An 18,351-nucleotide genomic window follows, 5' to 3' on the forward strand; every position below is an offset into this window, starting at 1 on the left:
TTCTCCTGCCACTTTTCCACCCTGCCTGCACTCTTTTCTTCACTTCTCTAAAACACTCTACATTACTTTGCACTGTTGACCCCAGGTACCTAAACTCATCCACCTTCTCCACCTCTTCTCCCTGCAACTGCACCACTCCACTGTGCTCCCTCTTATTCACACACATGTACACTATATTCTTGATGCAATCCCACCCCAACCTTAAATCACTCTGTCATTAACTCTGTCATAAACCCTGCATTCCCTTTTATATCTCTATGTCCTCCAGTTCAGCCTCCTTAGTTAAATGGTGCTCTGCAACAACACATCCTGTATTATATATTATATTACATGTACAAATATAATGTGATGTTAAACTGTGATGTATGCAGATGATAAGAATTCTACATTTGACATATCTGGAAATGTTCTAATGATGAATTTTAAATATTATATAAATAAAGATGTTTGAATGTTAGGTTTAAAAGTTAATTATTTATTGATAGGTCTGATGCCTGAACACACCAGATCACATAAAATTTTCATACTCATAAGATTACAGAGAAGGTTCAAGCATGTCTTGCATAAATCTTTTTTATTCGATGGAATCACAATTAATCTAATAGCTGCAGTGCAATTTACCAAAGCAAAAAATGCATATACAGTACACTGTATGAAAAGGACAAAATCAATAACAATTGCCTCTCCCTGAATGTAAGTTAAGACTGTAAATGAATGTTTTAACTATATTATAATACAATACTATTTGAATTGTAGAATAAAAAGTAAATTAATTGCTTTGTAATATGGCACCATAGATACAATAGCCTTCACAAATTCTGGGATTTCCAGCTTGAACTGAATTACTGGTTATTATATGTTTGACTTTCCTGCATTACGCCCTGACCACGATAAAGCAGGTACTAACAAATGACTGTAAATGCTTTCATTGTGTATCTGGTTTATTTTTTGCTTTATAGGCAGACATCAGGATTTTGCAGAGAAAAAGCAAAGAAACTTCAGTTTTATTTGTGTTGTGTATTCTGCAGATCACAAATGAAAATGCTATTTATGTACTGTATGGTATAGTTTTATGGAAGTATATATACATTTCCCCTGAGGATCAGTAAAGTCACACATTCGTACATCCATTACATATATTGTTTATCTTAAGGTTAATTCTGTGCTCTTTGCCAATTTAAAAATGATAAAAGATGTAATTTATTTACACTGATAGGATGCAGCTTGTTGACTTAACACACAAATTAAACTACCCAAGACAGAAGACAGAAAGAAAGAAGAGCAAGAAAGAAAGAAGAGGTCAGCTCCTAACTAATGTTAATGCTGATCTGTTCAGCAAATTTCATAGAGTTAAGGACTTCGGTCAGCTTTTGGGGCTGGAGACTGCTCTACCTGTAAGACAGATGAATGATAGAAAGGTGTTTAGGGAAAGAGAACCCAAAAGATAGAGAAACATGATCAGAAAATCACAAAGCACAGGGTTATCAATTCATATTTGCAGTTTTCATGCTCTAAAGGAGGAACATTAAACAAATATCAAATCAAATACATTTCAGGGATACACGGTAGAGACCTACACCGGATGGATTTTTTGCTCCCGCCCATATAGCCAGCAGGTAAAATGTATAATAAGTTTTATTTTCAATGCACTGACTGCTTCTTCCCACTACTCTGCTTTTTTTATTTATTATATTTTTTCCAATTGCTTCCCTTTTGAATATAAATAAAAACGAAATGGGAAAAAAAACGTGTTTTATTTGAGTTTGACTTTTTGTTTAAATGATGAACATGGACATGAACAAGGAACTTTTTAGAACATAGAACATCAACTGAAACGAAAATAAAACAGGCCAAGGTTTTGTTGTGTTGTATATTCTTTTCTTTATATAAGTGATATCAGTGATATCTGTAGCACTCAGAGATTCTCCTCTGTCTCACGCTTCAGACATTGTGCCTTGGTGTGCTCTAGTAGTTACCGCACATGATCCATGATTCATGCTTCCGACCTTGTGCTTGTAAATTGTTTTATTTGATTTTAGTTGCCATTGTTGCTTTTGTGCAGTAGATACATAACAGGATTATAAAAAAGAAAAACTATGACACATGAGCTTATCATTCCAACACTATTTTAGTGTACCTGAGATATATTGTTAACTTTGCAAATATATCCTAAATCTAAAGTATAATTGAGATATTCATATGCTTTTAGTAAGATGTTCTTTAAAATTGCACACACTTTTTTAGCTGTGAAGTTGTAGATTACATTCACAAACACTTTTACAGAAATCTAAATGTTAACTTATTGCTTATAAGTTTATCCCTAAAGAGCAAGACAGACATGTGTTTCAAGAAAAAACTCCCTGAGATGATATTGGGAAGAAAACTTGAGTGGAACAGACATAAAAAAAAGAATCTATATTCATCTTGTTGACACTACCCAGTATCCCAGTGTACCCATTGAATAATGCTGTTAAAATGAAAACGGCTTTATACAACCCCTGGCAAAAAGTATGGAATCACCCCTCTCAGAAGATGTTCATTCAAATGTTTAATTGTGTAGAAAAAAAAACAAGCACATATATGCCACAAAACATTTTCACTCAACAATCCAAACTTCTGGCTGTATAAAAAACACTTAAAAAACAAAACAAAGAAAGATAACTATAGTCAATTACAACTGTTTTTACAGATTAAACAGAGGAAAAAAATATGGAATCACACATATCTGAGGAAAATTATATGGAATCACCAAATAAAAACACTACTAGTACTTTGTTGCACCACCTCTGGCTATTATAACAGCTTGAATTCTCTGAGACATGGATTTAACTAATGACAAACAGTATACTTCATCATTCTGTCTCCAGCTTTGTCTTATTGCAGTTGCCAGATCAGCCTTGCAGGTTGGAGCCTTGTCGTGGACCATTTTCTTTAATTTCCACCACAGATTTTCAATTGGATTGAGGTCCGGACTATTTGCAGGCCATGCCATTGACATTATATGTCTTTTCTGTAGGAATGTTTTCACAGATTTTGCTCTATGGCACGATGCATTATCATCCTGAAAAATGATGCTACCATCACCAAACATCCTTTCAATTGATGGAATAAGAAAAGTGTCCAAAATCTCAACATAAACTTGTGCATTCATAGAAGATGTAATGACTGTCATCTCTCCCATACCTTTACCTGACATACAACCCCATATCATAAATGATTGTGGAAATTTGCATGTTCTCTTCAGGCAGTTGTCTTTATAAATTTCATTGGAACGGCACCAAACAAAAGTTCCAGCATTATCACCCTGACCAATGCAGATTCGTGATTCATCACTGAATATAACTCTCATCCAGTCATCCACAGTCCAAGATTGTCTTTCTTTAGCCCACTGAAACCTTGTTTTTTTCTGTTTAGATGTTAATGATGGTTTTCGTTTGGCTTTTCTGTATGTAAATCCCATTTCTTTTAGGCGATTTCTTACAGTCCGGTCACCATCATTGACTCCACTTTCTGCCCATTTGTTCCTCATTTGTTTTGTTGTGCATTTTCTGTTTTCAAGGCATATTGCTTTAAGTTTTCTGTCTTGGCTCTTTGATGTCTTTCTTGGTCTACCAGTACGCTTCCCTTTTACAACCTTTCCATTTGATTTGTACTTGGTCCAGATTTTAGACACAGCTGACTGGGAACAACCAACATCTTTTGCAACATTCTGTGAAGATTTACCTTCTTCGAGAAGTTTGATAATCCTCTCCTTTGTTTTAACTGACATCTCTCGTGTTGGAGCCATGAGTTATGTCAATCATCTTGGTTCAACACGTCACTAATGTGTGCAAGCACTCTTTTTTAACTGCAGACTAATTAGCAGTTGTAATCAGATACAGGTGTTTGTTTTAGAAATACAAAGTGCATGGTGATTCCATATAATTTTCCTCAGATTTGTGATTACATATTTTTTTCCCTCTGTTTGATCTGTAAAAACAGTTGTTATTGACTATAGTTATCTTTCTTTGTTTTGTTTTTTAAGTGTTTTATACAGCCAGAAGTTTGGATTGTTGAGTGAAAATTGTTTTGTGGCATATATGTGCTTGTTTTTTTTTCTACACAATTAAACATTTGAATGAACATCTTCTGAGAGGGGTGATTCCATACTTTTTGCCAGGGGTTGTATAAACATAACTACGAGAATTATTGTGTGAATGGGTTTTGGTAGCTAATTCATGTCAGTTACAGTTTACACATTCTATACAGGTATTATTACAATTCATCAAACAGTGCTGTGTGATAGAATGTTACCACCTGCAGGAGTTGCAGGTTTCTTGTTGCCTGTTGGCGATGCAAGAAGTGGAATTTGATTTTCAGGCTTCACTGTTTTCCCAGTGGTTTTGGTGGCAGTGGTGGTTTTAGTGATAGGGGTGGTTTTGGTGATGGTGGTGGTTTTAGGGGCAATGGTGGTTTTGGAGGCAGTGGTGGTTTTGGGGGCAGTGGTGGTTTTGGAGGCAGTGGTGGTTTTGGGGGCAGTGTTGTTTTTGGAGGCAGTGGTGGTTTTGGGGGCAGTGGTGGTTTTGGTGGCAGTGGTGGTGGTCTTGGGGGCAGTGGTGGTGGTTTTGGGGGCAGTGGTGGTAGTAGTGGTGGCAATGGAGGTGGCAGTGTTGGTGGCTGTGCTGGTGGTAGTGGCGGTGGACTTTTGAATGCATTGTTTATAAATCCTATCCCCACAACAGCAGCAAACACAGGGTGGTATAAAAAGCAACAGCAGCAGAGCTAGTAGAGGGTTTGGTTGATCTAGAAAAAAGAGAAAAAGAAGGGTAACAATTTGATCTAAAATGTGAAACAGCAGCAAATTGAAGTGATGAGAAGAATAAAATATGAGAAGTGTTAATTTAATAGGAAAGTAGTCAACAGTAGTGTGGTGTGAAATGGAGTTACTCTTAGCTCCCTGAAGTTGGTTATATAAAAATGGCAAAAAAAAAAAAAAGAAGAATCCAATTGCATTAATCTATATTTACAGCATTTGTACAGCACTACATTTCATCAAGTTCTTTGAAATATCTATCAATAAATACATCTGATTCTGGTTAACTAGATGAGAGACTAAGAATACAAGTCTTTAAAAAAACATCTATTTCGTTACCTCTGTTTAAAAAATATAAAAAAAAAACCACAGACAACCTTTGCTACATGACTGGCTCAGATAGGGATTTTTTAAAGATATGATTCATGGTATTTAATTTCCCTTCTCTGGTTGCATTAATAAATATATTGAATGTCTTATCTAAAAAAAAGATAGAAAAGATAAAAATAATAAAAATTGAATATTTAAATTTCAATTGACAGAAACACATGCTTTTTAATTACAATTAACAATGTGACTGACTAAATATTAATGATTCTAGCATGGCCAAGATTTTCCTTTTTCAAAAAATATCCAAACATGATTATTTCTATTTCTTATAAAAAAAATAATTATTGTTATTAAAAAAAAAATCTTCTTTGGGAACTCAAATAAGTTAAGTGCTGTCTACAGTCAAAACAACAAAACACTACTCCAATCAGTGCTGTCTATTACAACACTGCAATACCTACATTGGTGAAAAGATTTTCAGATGTGGGACTCACAGACAAATTTCGGAGTAATGACCTTGACCTTGCGATCTTCATGATCAGTGAGTGTGTAGGTGCCCATATCAGATCTATCAATCTTGAGCACCTGGATGTCGCTGTTGGTCACCTGGATCCGTTCCGAGAAGTGTTGATGTGAGTTGCCCACAGGAATACCGTGCTCCACTAGAGTGATGTTTAAATCTTGGTTGGTGAAACGTAGCGTGACATTGTCTTTTGCAAGGCCATCCAGTGAAATGCTGAGTGTCTTACCGACTACACACTTCTGAATATGGCTTGCATCTTTGAATGTAATTAAATTATAGGTTGGATTAGTTTATACAAAAAGAAATTGCACCAATAATGTAAAAAAAAAAATTATTCAAGCTCTAAGAGGGCATAGTAAGTCACTTACATTCAACTTCCAGTTTATAAACAGCGTAAACTTGGTTCCTGTAGTTCCACCGCATGTATGTTCCTTGATCGTTAAATGTGACAGGACTAATTATAAATTGCTTTTTATAACCTGATCCTTTAACATCTCTCCTTGGGTGCTGGGCACAACTTGGCCAGATAACAGACTGCACGCCATTCACTGAACGAAACTCCAGCTTATTGAACCAAATTGGCATCTTGATGCTAAAAACCTCACCATGCATTAGTTTCACCTGAGTGGTCCTAGGTTCACAGCCTAAAAAGAAAAAAATGCAATGTTTAATGTTTTAGATTGAAAGACATTTTAGAACATTTAGGTAGCTGATAGCTAAATTATTAGCTGCTTACTTTCAGAAATAAATATACAGAATGATGCTTGTGTGTTTGTTGGCAAGCATTTTGTTGACTAGTTTGACTAGTTTGATGACTATCTCTTGTGTCTGATGAAATGTGTTTTTTAATCTATGTTTAGGAACAGCTTAGTGTCTATTATAGCCAGTCTATGAATCTCTGCATTGTAAGTTTTGATCCTCTTCCCAATACCTGCCAATGCAAAAAAGCTTTTCTTATTTAAGGTCAGCAGACATTTTCCTGCTATTCCTGCAATATCACTACAATCCATAGCAAAATCATAGCATATATTTTTAAAATTTTACCCTGTTAAATTAACCAATTATTTATGTTTTTTGTTGCCACCCTATTATTATTTTTGTTAATTTCGTTCTTTTTAAACCCGAAAGTTCAATATCCCTTTTTGTGCTTTTAGATGTGACCATTTAGTGCAGATTCCACTGAGTAATTTAGGATTCTAGTGAGTTTTAACCTTGTTGTCACAACTAATGTAAATAAGCTAAATGCCACTTTTGAAGATCTTGTAATAAACTTGTATTTTTTATTCTTAAAGAATTTTATTCTCTTTAGCCCATCCAGGGGTTTTTTGTATTCCATCCTTAAAAGTCAGCTAAGGGTTTTTCACATTATTATTCTCATCCTTATCTCATTCTTTTATTCCCATTTTCCACAATGTGATTGCTGGCCAACATATGGAAGATAAATTCCTGGTGGATCACTTTCTCTTTATTCTAATTTGATTATGTGTCTTCTGCTTGTCCTCAAACCAATGCTAAATATTTGGAACCTTAATAAAAAATTGTTTTAACAGTTTACCTCAGATCTGAACAAATATATTCAGGGAATAGTTTACATGTACTACAATTCTGCCACAGATTTTATGATGATTTTAAGAAGCCTACCAAATGCTTAGCTGTTGTCATAACAGTTAATGCTGTAAGAACTTCAGTAACTCACCAAGCATATTCAAAGTGATGACTGTCACTGTATTATTTTTGCGATCAATGAGTGTATACTTTCCCACATCTGAACCGTCAATAATAAGAACTTGGATAGTTTTTGTAGTTACATGAATCCGTCCCCAATAACCAGGATGTTTGTTGCCCACAGGCAAGCCATGCTCCACAAGAGTGAGGGTAAAATTGTTGCTGGAGTATTGAAGTTTAGAGTTATTCTTTGAAAGGCCATCCAGGGAAATGCTGAGGTTTTTACCAGGCATACAACCCAGGATACGCCTTTTACCTTTGAAAGCAATAAAAAGATTAACAGATGTACCATAAGAAATAAAAATCAAGTTGGAAAAATTAAAACAAAAAGCCTGAGACGGGCACCAAAAAGAGAAGGAAAAGGAGGAAAAACTTACAGAGAACCTTTAGTGAATGGACTGAATGAACTTTCTCCCAGAAGTTCCACTCTGTGAAGTTTCCCTGATCTTCAAATGTGACAGAATTAATTATAAAGAATCTTTCTTCCCCTGATGGTATTACTTGTCCCTTTTTTGACTGGGTACCTCTGGACCAGATAACATATGGCTGCAGTTTATTCACAGGTGTAAATTCTAATTTGTCAGTCACAGTCATCAACTTGATACTTAGCTGCTGGCCAAATGTCAGCTCTAGATGATTGAAATTAAGGGTCCAGGACTCTGAGAAGACAGAAAATAATGAGTAATAGAACTTTTAAATGTATTAAGACATAATGACGATATCACACCTTCTGACGTGCATAGTACTTAATTCATTATGCAATTAATTTTCACTGCAATTATTGATTCATTGTAAAATATAATTTTATGTTTTTAAAATGCATTTCTTTAACATGTTGATCTATTTTGATTAACAGTTTCCTACATTACCCACAATGTCATTTCAACTTTAATTCTAATACTGTTATCAATCCAAACCTTGCTCTAATTCAGTGCAACTGTGCCGTATAGATGCAGTGCATTCTGGTCTCCACTACTTCTGCTTGCATTTCTTTAGTTTTTTTCTAACAATAGGTTAAGCAGTAAATTTGATCACCTTAGGTTTCAGATCTTGATTTTTAATCTGATATTAATTATGAAATATTATTGATATTATATTTTAAATTAATTACAATTTGATTATAAAATGTCAACTGTGCTTACAATGTCAGAGACATTGTGTCATTGTTAACTACTAGTTAAGTCAAGTACTACTATGGCATCAATGGCATCCATACAGTAAATACAGCACTAATTAACAAATTAGCACCACTATCATTAAACATGACAAATATTTACTTATAAACACTTATAAATCTATTATCTAAATATTCACTGTTTTCTGCTTTGCATTAATTCATTCATTCATTCATTGTATTTAATTAGTCATGACAAAAACAAATAGTAAATTTTAGTTGGAAAAACTCAAGTAAAATTGTATTATTGTTTACAAAACCTGTACTTGTACTACACTTTTACTGATGCAATCTTTAAGTGGTATTTATGTGAATGTGTGGGGTTGACGAAAAGACCTTACCAGTTATAAAATTACCAGCCAAGAGCAGAAACCAAAACTCCCACATGTTCAAATAACGACCCATGAGAAAGAATGCCATAATACGAAGATTAGCTTTTCATGCCTGAACCTGAAACACCAAACAGAGCCAAAATAATTTTCCATCATTTGCTAGCTGGTATGAAATAATTATATTAACATATAAAATGTCCTTATTGTGGTACAATTTTTTTTTTTACACATTTGTTACATCAAAGTATTAAAACCAGCAAAATTAGTCAAACTGAATGAAGTAACTCTGTAAAAGGGAAAAAGATTTTCCATTTCTGGGACACCACATACAGACAAGGAAAACAATGACAAGATCTCGAGACTGGCAACAGTCTTAACCACATGCAATAAGTTAATTAAAAGAGTAATTAAATGTTTGCATATGCATAAACCTTATAGCAGCTGCAGTCTGGAGTTTAGTGATTTTTAAAGCAGCTGAAAACTATCCATTCCCCCAGCACAAACCTACAAAAATGCAGCTTTTGCACTACCACCTTAACAAAACAAACATCATAATTTGTACATGAGTGCTGATAAAAATCTATACTTACTTGGGATTTAGTTTTTGCAGTTGTAGAAGCAGGAAATATGTTACTTTACCCACTAAAAAGTACCAATTGCTAGCTCTCAACATACAACATTCCAAATATTGCAGGAACAGAAGGCACATTATCATGCACAGACCTGTCTACTTTTACAGGAAATCTCATCAAACCGGCTAATTACGTCAGTCCAGGAAGCAACTTGCTACTTGCCAAGATGTATGCAACCCTGCAAGGGATTTATCTTTATTAAATAGCATACACTTTGACATAGTGTGTGGTTAAATTATGTCAACAAAATGTGAAAGGGTGCATAAAAAAAAAAGATTAAAGTGGATTTATTATTATTTAATTTTTTTATAATAAAAAATTACAATAATTACAGCAGCATTTCCACTCTAATTACAGACAAGATAAATAAAAAAAAAAGGGCAAAAATTTCCAAAGAAAATATACAAGCTCCTGTATGTACACAGCAAATAAACTGGCTAGATAGAAAATGTGGGACAGATCGGACCTGACTCATCATGAGTTGAGACACAAAAGAGATTTGTAGAATCCACCCAAGTGGAACCAAGGTGTTGCAAATAATATATTGATGTTCACTGCTACAATTCTTAATACTCACTAGAGCTTTCAGCGTGTCAGCATTCACCACTTTAATAGTGCACATCTGGAAATGTGTTTAATAAAATGTTGAGTAATGTCCAGTTGTATTGCCTGTCATCAATCCATCACAGTCACCGCAAAGAATAGAGGCAGGCTTTGCTTAATGAGAGAGATGATTGTATACTGGAGCCAACAGTGATGGCATTAATAGTATGATCTTTCTAAAAGCAACAAGGTGCTCCCACTCACCTGCAGAACTATGTCGGAGCTCCCTCTTGTGTGCTGTATGAAGCCATCTAATAAACCCATGTGTGAAGATTCTTTGAAATAGGACTTTCAAATTTGCCTTTTGTGCTAGCAAACATTTACAGATGTTGCAGTCTTCAGTGATGCTAAGGCTGCATGGACATGCCACAGGAAAATTCCCATAATACACAATAACTGGCACTTTAGGTTTACCACTGCCCCTACAAAGAAATCATCTTCAATCCTTCCCATTATCCATGATGAATTCTCCTGAGATCAAATTGTGTCAAGATTACTTTATATAATGACACTTGGAACCTGTGCAGGGTTACACCGTGTTGCTGAACATCCCATTTCAAAGCTTTGATATGGAGCCTTCATTTTCACAAAAAAATTAAATACGATTTGCAATGTAGTTGTAGTTATTTGTTCTCATTTATCCACAAATGCATTGGTGAGGTCTGGCACTAAAATCTGATGAGAAGGCATAGCATTTGATTTGGATTACAATTCATTCCAAAAGTATTCAGTGGGTTTCAGGCATGGGCAGGCATGGGCTATGTGCAGGCTTGAGTTCCTCCACACCAACATTGGCAAAACATGTCTTTTTGGACCTCGCTTTGTATACCCGGGCACTTTCATGTTGGAGCAGGCCCCTCACATCTAATGAAGCAAAATACACTTTGCTCTGCATGTTGTATTTAGTTTCATGTCTCTAAAACTCCAAACTTGTTGTAATCACAACCTTCCAAGCAGAAATTCTGCATCTTAAACATAGAGCTACCACTTAACAGTTCACCAGTTGTTGTATTATAGTGATGTTCAAAAGCACAAATGAAAAAATAATAAGGTCCCCACAAAGGGCCAGCATAGTTGCAAATTTTCATTTTATACTCAATTCCTCTTGCTGAACTTTGTCTTTAAATGACTATTAAGTGTCCTGCAGCAACACCAGCACTATGAAAAAGTTTGAATTGAATGTAAGTTTAAAGAGGAATTTCTCTTCACTGCTTCCCTAACTTTAGTTGACAGATCTAATTATATTTCTAGATGCATATTCTTAATTCACTTTAGAAACGGATCTTTGTTTGTAATTGATGTTTAGATTTTTTCAAGTGTGCTTGAAGGTGAATCAGCATTTATGAGATTGCTTAAATTAAACCAATGCAACTCTAAGAATGAGTTATTGTTCTCATTTTTATTAGTAAAGAAATATCATGAATTTTCACACACACACCAATCTGAATTTTCATTGTTTTAAACTCTCCATTTAAAAGAAAGAACATGTAGACAATTTAAATAAATACGATATAAAAAGCTTTTCAAACCAAAATAAATTGTAGTTTTGCCATTTGTCTAAATGTAACAGGAAACTGGATACATATTTGTCCAATAAAAAAAAAAAAAGAATCCCTGTATATTACAGCTAGCAGGTCCAGGTTTACTCTTGCCCCACTCTTTGCTGAATTTTAACAGTAATCACTCATCTTTTCTTTTCCTCTCCATCTCTTTCAGTCGTCTCTCCAGCACCTTGACTTTTTGCACCAGATGGGCATTGGGGTCTCCTCTGAAAGATGAAGGTCCGATGCCCAGCAGGACACATGCGAACACCAGACCAGCTAGTCTCATCGCTGTGGTTTCAGCACTGGCTCCACCATCACTCATAATCAGGCCGAATGTGGCGATGGCAAATGTCACTTTTAGCAGAAATAAAGTTCGTCTAACAAAACCAACAAGTAAACAAACTACCATGGACAGGAGCCAGTATCCAAGCACAGCAAGTAAGGCCCACTGAACCACGAACAGCACGCCTTCAGGAGTAAAGCGCTTTACAGGCAGTTTAGCTGTACAAAATAAACATATATTCAGTTAGTCCAAAGCATGCAATGTTTATCTCAAATAATCTTTTGGCAAAATGAGGTTGTGTCTGTAAAGACTATAAAGAAATTGTGGCTTGTCTTTTAAAATATTCCTAACAGCAAATGCTCCTTCACATACACATTAATGTCATTAGTAATACACAATTTAAATATACAATACATTTCATATTAATTGCTTTTTTACAATTTATCTGAAGACATACCAACCCAGCCATTAGGGGGGCACAAGCCAGTGTACTCTTAGTGCCGGTCCCAAGCCCGGGTAAATGGGGAGGGTTGCGTTAGGAAGGGCATCCAGCGTAAAACATGTGCCAAATCAAATATGCGGATCACAAATGAGAATTTCATACCGGATCGGTCGAGGCCCGGGTTAACAACGACCGCCACAGGTATCGTTAGCCGACAGGGTACCGGTGGAAATTGGGCTACTGTTGGCCGAAGGAGGAGAAGGAGAGGAGGAAGGCGTCTACAAAGACGGCAGGAAAAGGAGCAGTGTAGGAGAGTAGAGGTTCGGGTTGGTACTTTAAATGTTGGTACTATGACGGGTAAAGGGAGAGAGATAGCTGATATGATGGAGAGGAGAAAGGTAGATGTGTTGTGTGTTCAGGAAACCAAGTGGAAAGGGAGTAAGGCCAGGAACATTGGAGGTGGGTTTAAACTGTTTTATCATGGTGTGGATGGAAAGAGAAATGGTGTAGGGGTGATTCTGAAGGAAGCGTACAGTAAGAGTGTAGTGGAGGTGAAGAGAGTTTCTGATAGGGTGATGATCGTGAAGGTGGAGGTTGAAGGGATGATGATAAATGTCATCAGTGCCTATGCTCCACAAGTTGGCTGTGAGATGGAGGAGAAAGAAAGATTCTGGAGTGAATTAGATGAAGTGGTAGATGGTGTACCTAGGAAAGAACGATTGGTGATTGGGGCAGACTTTAATGGGCATGTAGGTGAAGGGAACAGAGGTGATGAGGAGGTGATGGGTAGGTATGGTTTTAAGGAGAGGAATGTGGAAGGGCAGATGGTGGTAGATTTTGCTAAAAGGATGGAAATGGCAGTGGTGAACACGTATTTTAAGAAGAAGGAGGATCACAGGGTGACGTATAAGAGTGGAGGAAGGTGCACACAGGTGGATTATCTTCTGTGTAGGAGATGCAACCTGAAGGAGATTGGAGACTGTAAGGTGTTGGCGGGGGACAGTGTAGCTAGACAGCATCGGATGGTGGTCTGTAGGATGGTTTTGGAGGCGAAGAAGAAGAGGAGAAAAGTAAGGTTTGAAAGAAGAATAAGATGGTGGAAACTGAAGGAGGAAGACTGTAGTGTGAGGTTCAGGGAAGAGGTGAGACAGGGGCTTGGTGGTGGTGAAGAGGTGCCGGATGATTGGGCAACTACTGCAGGAGTGATGAGGGAGGCAGCTAGAAAAGTACTTGGTGTGACATCTGGAAATAGAAAGCAAGACAAGGAGACGTGGTGGTGGAATGAGGAAGTGCAGGAGAGCATTAGGGGAAAGAGGTTGGCAAAACAGAAGTGGGATCGACAGAGTGATGAGAAAAGTAGGCAGGAGTACAAGGAGATGCGGCAGCAGGTTAAAAGGGATGTGGCGAAAGCCAAGGAAAAGGCATATGAGGAGCTGTATAAGAGGTTGGACACTAAGGAAGGAGAAAAGGATTTATACCGATTGGCCAAGCAGAGGGACCGAGCTGGGAAGGATGTACTGCAAGTTAGAGCAATAAAGGATGGAGAGGGAACTGTGTTGACTAGTGAGGAGAGTGTGTTGAGAAGATGGAGGGAGTATTTTGAGCAGCTGATGAATGAGGAAAATCAGAGAGAGAGAAGGTTGGAGGATGTGGAGTTGGTGAAGCAGGATGTAGATAGGATTAGTAAGGAGGAAGTGAGAGCAGCGATTAAGAGGATGAAGAATGGAAAGTCGGTTGGACCAGATGACATACCGGTAGAAGCGTGGAGATGTTTAGGAGAGATGGCAGTGGAGTTTTTAACCAGATTGTTTAACAGGATTCTGGAAGGGGAGAGGATGCCTGAGGAATGGAGAAGGAGTGTGCTGGTACCGATCTTTAAGCATAAGGGAGATGTGCAGACCTGCAGTAACTACAGGGGAATTAAGTTGATCAGTCACACCATGAAGTTATGGGAAAGAGTAGTGGAAGCCAGGCTGAGAGAAGAGGTGACCATCTGTGAGCAACAGTATGGTTTCATGCCGAGGAAGAGCACCACAGATGCCTTATTTGCTTTGAGGATGTTGATGGAGAAGTATAGAGAAGGACAGAAGGAGCTGCATTGTGTATTTGTGGATTTAGAGAAAGCGTACGACAGGGTGCCAAGAGAGGAGTTGTGGTATTGTATGAGGAAGTCAGGTGTGTCAGAGAAGTATGTGAGGGTGGTGCAGGACATGTATGAGGACAGTGTGACGGCAGTAAAGTGTGCAGTAGGTACGACAGACTGGTTCAGGGTGAAGGTTGGACTGCATCAAGGATCGGCCATGAGCCCTTTCCTGTTTGCAGTGGTAATGGACAGGTTGACGGACGAGGTCAGACAGGAGTCTCCCTGGACTATGATGTTTGCAGATGATATTGTGATTTGTGGTGAGAGTAGAGAGCAGGTTAAGAAGAGCCTGGAGAGGTGGAGATATGCGCTGGAGAGAAGGGGAATGAAAGTCAGTAGGTGTAAGACAGAGTACATGTGTGTGAATGAGAGGGAGGGCAGTGGAGTGATGCGGTTGCAGGGAGAAGAGGTGGAGAAGGTGGAGGAGTTCAGGTACCTGGGGTCAACAGTGCAAAGTAATGGAGAGTGTGTTAGGGAAGTAAAGAAAAGAGTGCAGGCAGGGTGGAGTGGGTGGAGAAGAGTGACAGGAGTGATTTGTGATAAAAGAGTATCTGCAAGAATGAAAGGGAAAGTTTATAGGACTGTGGTGAGACCTGCGATGTTGTATGGATTAGAGACAGTGGCATTGAGTAAAAGACAGGAGGTGGAGCTGGAGGTAGCAGAGCTGAAGATGTTAAGGTTTTCGTTGGGAGTGACGAGGATGGACAAGATTAGAAATGAGTTTATTAGAGGGACAGCGCATGTAGGAAGTTTTGGTGACAAGGTGAGGGAGGCGAGATTGAGATGGTTTGGACATGTGCAGAGAAGGGACAGGAATTATATTGGTAGAAAAATGCTGAAGATGGAGCCACCAGGTAGGAGGAAAAGAGGAAGGCCAAGGAGGAGGTTTATGGATGTGGTGAGGGATGACATGCAGGTAGTTGGTGTAAAAGAGGCAGATATAGAGGACAGGGTGGTATGGAGACGGATGATCCGCTGTGGCGACCCCTAATGGGAGCAGCCGAAAGAAGAAGAAAGAAGAAGAAGAAGATCTGAAGACATACCATGATAGAAGTTCCTATGCTAATAGCCACTTTAATTGTTTATTGATAAATAAGGTAATCCCAATAATTATAGAAAACAACTCACCCTCAATTCCAGCAGCACTGAGAAAATCTGTGATGTAGGCAGCCACTACATTAAGAGCATGAGCAACAGCCTGTGATGCCACTTTAACAGCATCCCATACAGTCTGTTTAAAGCAATAAAAACAATTTCACTTACAGAGCAGTCTGGAACTCAATAACCCCATGATATTTATAGGCTTAACACTAGGTATAACAGGAAGCCAATTTTGACAACACCTTGCATGCATATCACGTGACCTGCAAATTGGTTTAGGAAAATATGTTCTGAAAATTCAATTTAACATTATTATCTAAAGAAACATAAAAACTATACAGCCAAACTTTATCAATATCATGTCACACTAATATCATAGCAGCTGAACACTGAAAAATGACTACGTGAGGTTTGTTCAGTCTTCAAATGTCCAGTTTCATAGAACCCATGCCCACTATTTTATAGCATATAATTAAACATATACAGTACAGACCAAAAGTTTGGACACACCTTCTCATTCAAAGAGTTTTCTTTATTTTCATGACTATGAAAATTGTAGAGTCACACTGAAGGCATCAAGGGCTATTTGACCAAGAAGGAGAGTGATGGGTGCTGCGCCAGATGACCTGGCCTCCACAGTCACCGGACCTGAACCCAATCGAGATGGTTTAGGGGTGAGCTGGACCGCAGAGTGAAGACAAAAGGGCCAACAAGTGCCAAGCATCTCTCGGGGAACTCCTTCAAGACTGTTGGAAGACCATTTCAGGTGACTACCTCTTGAAGCTCATCAAGAGAATGCCAAGAGTGTGCAAAGCAGTAATCAAAGCAAAAGGTGGCTACTTTGAAGAACCTAGAATATGACATTTTTCAGTTGTTTCACACTTTTTTGTTATGTATATAATTCCATATATAATTCCACATGTGTTAATTTCATAGTTTTGATGCCTTCAGTGTGAATCTACAATTTTCATAGTCATGAAAATAAAGAAAACTCTTTGAATGAGAAGGTGTATCCAAACTTTTGGTCTGTACTGTATCTATAGGTTTCTGTATAATTCTCGACATAGTCATGACATTGTAATGTCTAGTAAATGTATCAGTATTACTGGGATTTTTGAAACAACTTAATGAGTGATCCAAAATTGTGTTTTGGAAATAATGAACTGCATACTTATACTGTATAAGTAGACCAACAAGTTAGGCTTGTCTTATATATGAGAATTTATGAAAACAGTGTTGAAAATGGCAAATGAGCCTGTTGCACCAAACACTCACTACTACATCAGTACTACTCCATCACAATGTGCTAACTGGGGCATTTTCAATCACACTAAAAATATCTGAATTTCTGAGAGCAGACGTGTCAATCTCAAAGGCCACTTCAGGCCCATGTATCTAATATATCTGCGAGGCCTGAGATCATATATCATATTTCTATTATAACTTGGAAATTTTGACTCTGTGGGTGCTGCAGTTTCTACGCCTCATCCCTGAAACGTTGCCACAGCTCATCATGCTGCTTGAACGTTCTGCATGTTTGGAAGTACATATCTGTGTGAGCAACTTATTTTATTTTCTGAAAATGAACAAAAGCACAATAAGGAAATGTCTCACACCTGATACACACTACTCTATTCTGGGAGTTGCCACAGCACAGAACCTAAGCACAGACATGAATGAACTGACAGCCGAAAAACGTGCAAAGCAACTCGCTCAGGTAAATGTACATGAGAATATACTGCTTTTACTGATGCACTTTATTTCTGTATCCTGTCTGTGTTGTGGCACATTAAATGTTGATAGTGTTTGGCTCTCTATTTAGACCCAGTATTTGATTTTTCTCCCCTCTATGATAGAGTTTAAGACCACTGACTTAGAGCAAAAGGTGGCTTATATTATACTTTGTACCTGAAAACAGTACCTGCAAAGTGTCGTTCAGTCTATAATGAGTGCACATAATAATTATTTTTTATAAATATAACCTGGCCACTAGGGGGCGCTCAATTTGAGAAGATCTTAGCCTAGGTTTGTAAACGAATATTTAGAGTGAAACACTTGATCTTCTTACCTTCTGCATTGTGTCGACTGTTTGTTTACCTAAAAGGGAAACCAGATAGGAATAAGCATCATCACCCAGGCTCTTGAAAGCCGAGTGCGCACTTTGCCACATGGTCGAGGCTGTTTCTGACACAGCACACACACTATGGGGTGTCAGGGAGGACCAAATGAAGACCATCAAAATAAAAAACTTTGCCATTTTAAAACCTGGACTATTTACGCAAACGACAACGCAGACAGCGCGCTTTCTCTTCCGTGATTAGAAACCTCCGTTTATTCCCTACCACGTGTAACAACTTTCCAGGACATAGGCGGAAGTAATGCCGATGACACTCGAGGATTCCGGAACTCCTCAATACTTGGAAATGTACTAGTTTATGTGCTTACTGTGGATATTAAGTCACACCTTCATTTCCTCTAATAATAACAAATAAATCATATGACTCAAAACAAATAAATGCAAGTACAACCAGAACAAAAACACAACGTATATTAACGCCTTTGCTCCATATAAAGAAAATAGTCCTGGGCTGAATTCCAAACTGCTTCTTAGTGCCCTAGATAAGAGCCCTACATTGGAACTAATGGCTTGTACATCGACTTGTCCACTTTATCTACAGTAAGTGGAGCAATTTGGGATCTAGCCTGTAGTTTCAGGGATTAAAAAAA

The 18,351-nt window shown here is 37.7% G+C and overlaps 2 protein-coding genes across 2 annotated transcripts; both read right to left on the minus strand.

The window, feature by feature from the left end:
- Positions 1-1,199: 1,199 nt before the first annotated feature.
- Positions 1,200-9,626, minus strand: LOC310724544 (uncharacterized protein). The gene is made up of 8 exons (XM_083538748.1): positions 9,467-9,626; positions 8,886-8,994; positions 7,748-8,029; positions 7,342-7,626; positions 6,014-6,289; positions 5,617-5,901; positions 4,294-4,782; positions 1,200-1,392 (listed from the first exon to the last, which is right to left on the minus strand). The coding sequence occupies exons 2-8, from the start codon at positions 8,962-8,964 to the stop codon at positions 1,364-1,366; spliced, it is 1,725 nt and encodes a 574-aa protein (XP_083394874.1). The 5' UTR covers positions 8,965-8,994; positions 9,467-9,626; the 3' UTR covers positions 1,200-1,363.
- A 2,094-nt stretch (positions 9,627-11,720) lies between these two features.
- Positions 11,721-18,208, minus strand: tmem109 (transmembrane protein 109). Its single transcript, XM_083538868.1, has 3 exons — positions 17,693-18,208; positions 15,652-15,754; positions 11,721-12,156 (listed from the first exon to the last, which is right to left on the minus strand). Exons 1-3 carry the CDS (start codon positions 17,879-17,881, stop codon positions 11,792-11,794), a joined length of 657 nt encoding a protein of 218 aa, XP_083394994.1. The 5' UTR covers positions 17,882-18,208; the 3' UTR covers positions 11,721-11,791.
- Positions 18,209-18,351: the final 143 nt, after the last annotated feature.

This window comes from Silurus aristotelis (genome assembly GCF_946808225.1).
Source record: "Silurus aristotelis genome assembly, chromosome: 4".
Taxonomy (NCBI): Eukaryota; Metazoa; Chordata; class Actinopteri; order Siluriformes; family Siluridae; genus Silurus; species Silurus aristotelis.

Excerpts from the sequence above, each read along its gene's own strand:
- tmem109 (XM_083538868.1), bottom strand. The coding sequence starts at position 17,881 with ATGGCAAAGTTTTTTATTTTGATGGTCTTCATTTGGTCCTCCCTGACA. Across the intron at positions 15,755-17,692 it reads CAGTCGACACAATGCAGAAG|ACTGTATGGGATGCTGTTAA; the intron begins GTAAGAAGATCA and ends TGCTTTAAACAG. Across the intron at positions 12,157-15,651 it reads CAGTGCTGCTGGAATTGAGG|CTAAACTGCCTGTAAAGCGC; the intron begins GTGAGTTGTTTT and ends TATTTTGTACAG.
- LOC310724544 (XM_083538748.1), bottom strand. The coding sequence starts at position 8,964 with ATGGCATTCTTTCTCATGGGTCGTTATTTGAACATGTGGGAGTTTTGG. Across the intron at positions 5,902-6,013 it reads TTATAAACTGGAAGTTGAAT|ATGCAAGCCATATTCAGAAG; the intron begins GTAAGTGACTTA and ends TTACATTCAAAG. Across the intron at positions 4,783-5,616 it reads CATTACTCCGAAATTTGTCT|ATCAACCAAACCCTCTACTA; the intron begins GTGAGTCCCACA and ends TCTTTTTTCTAG.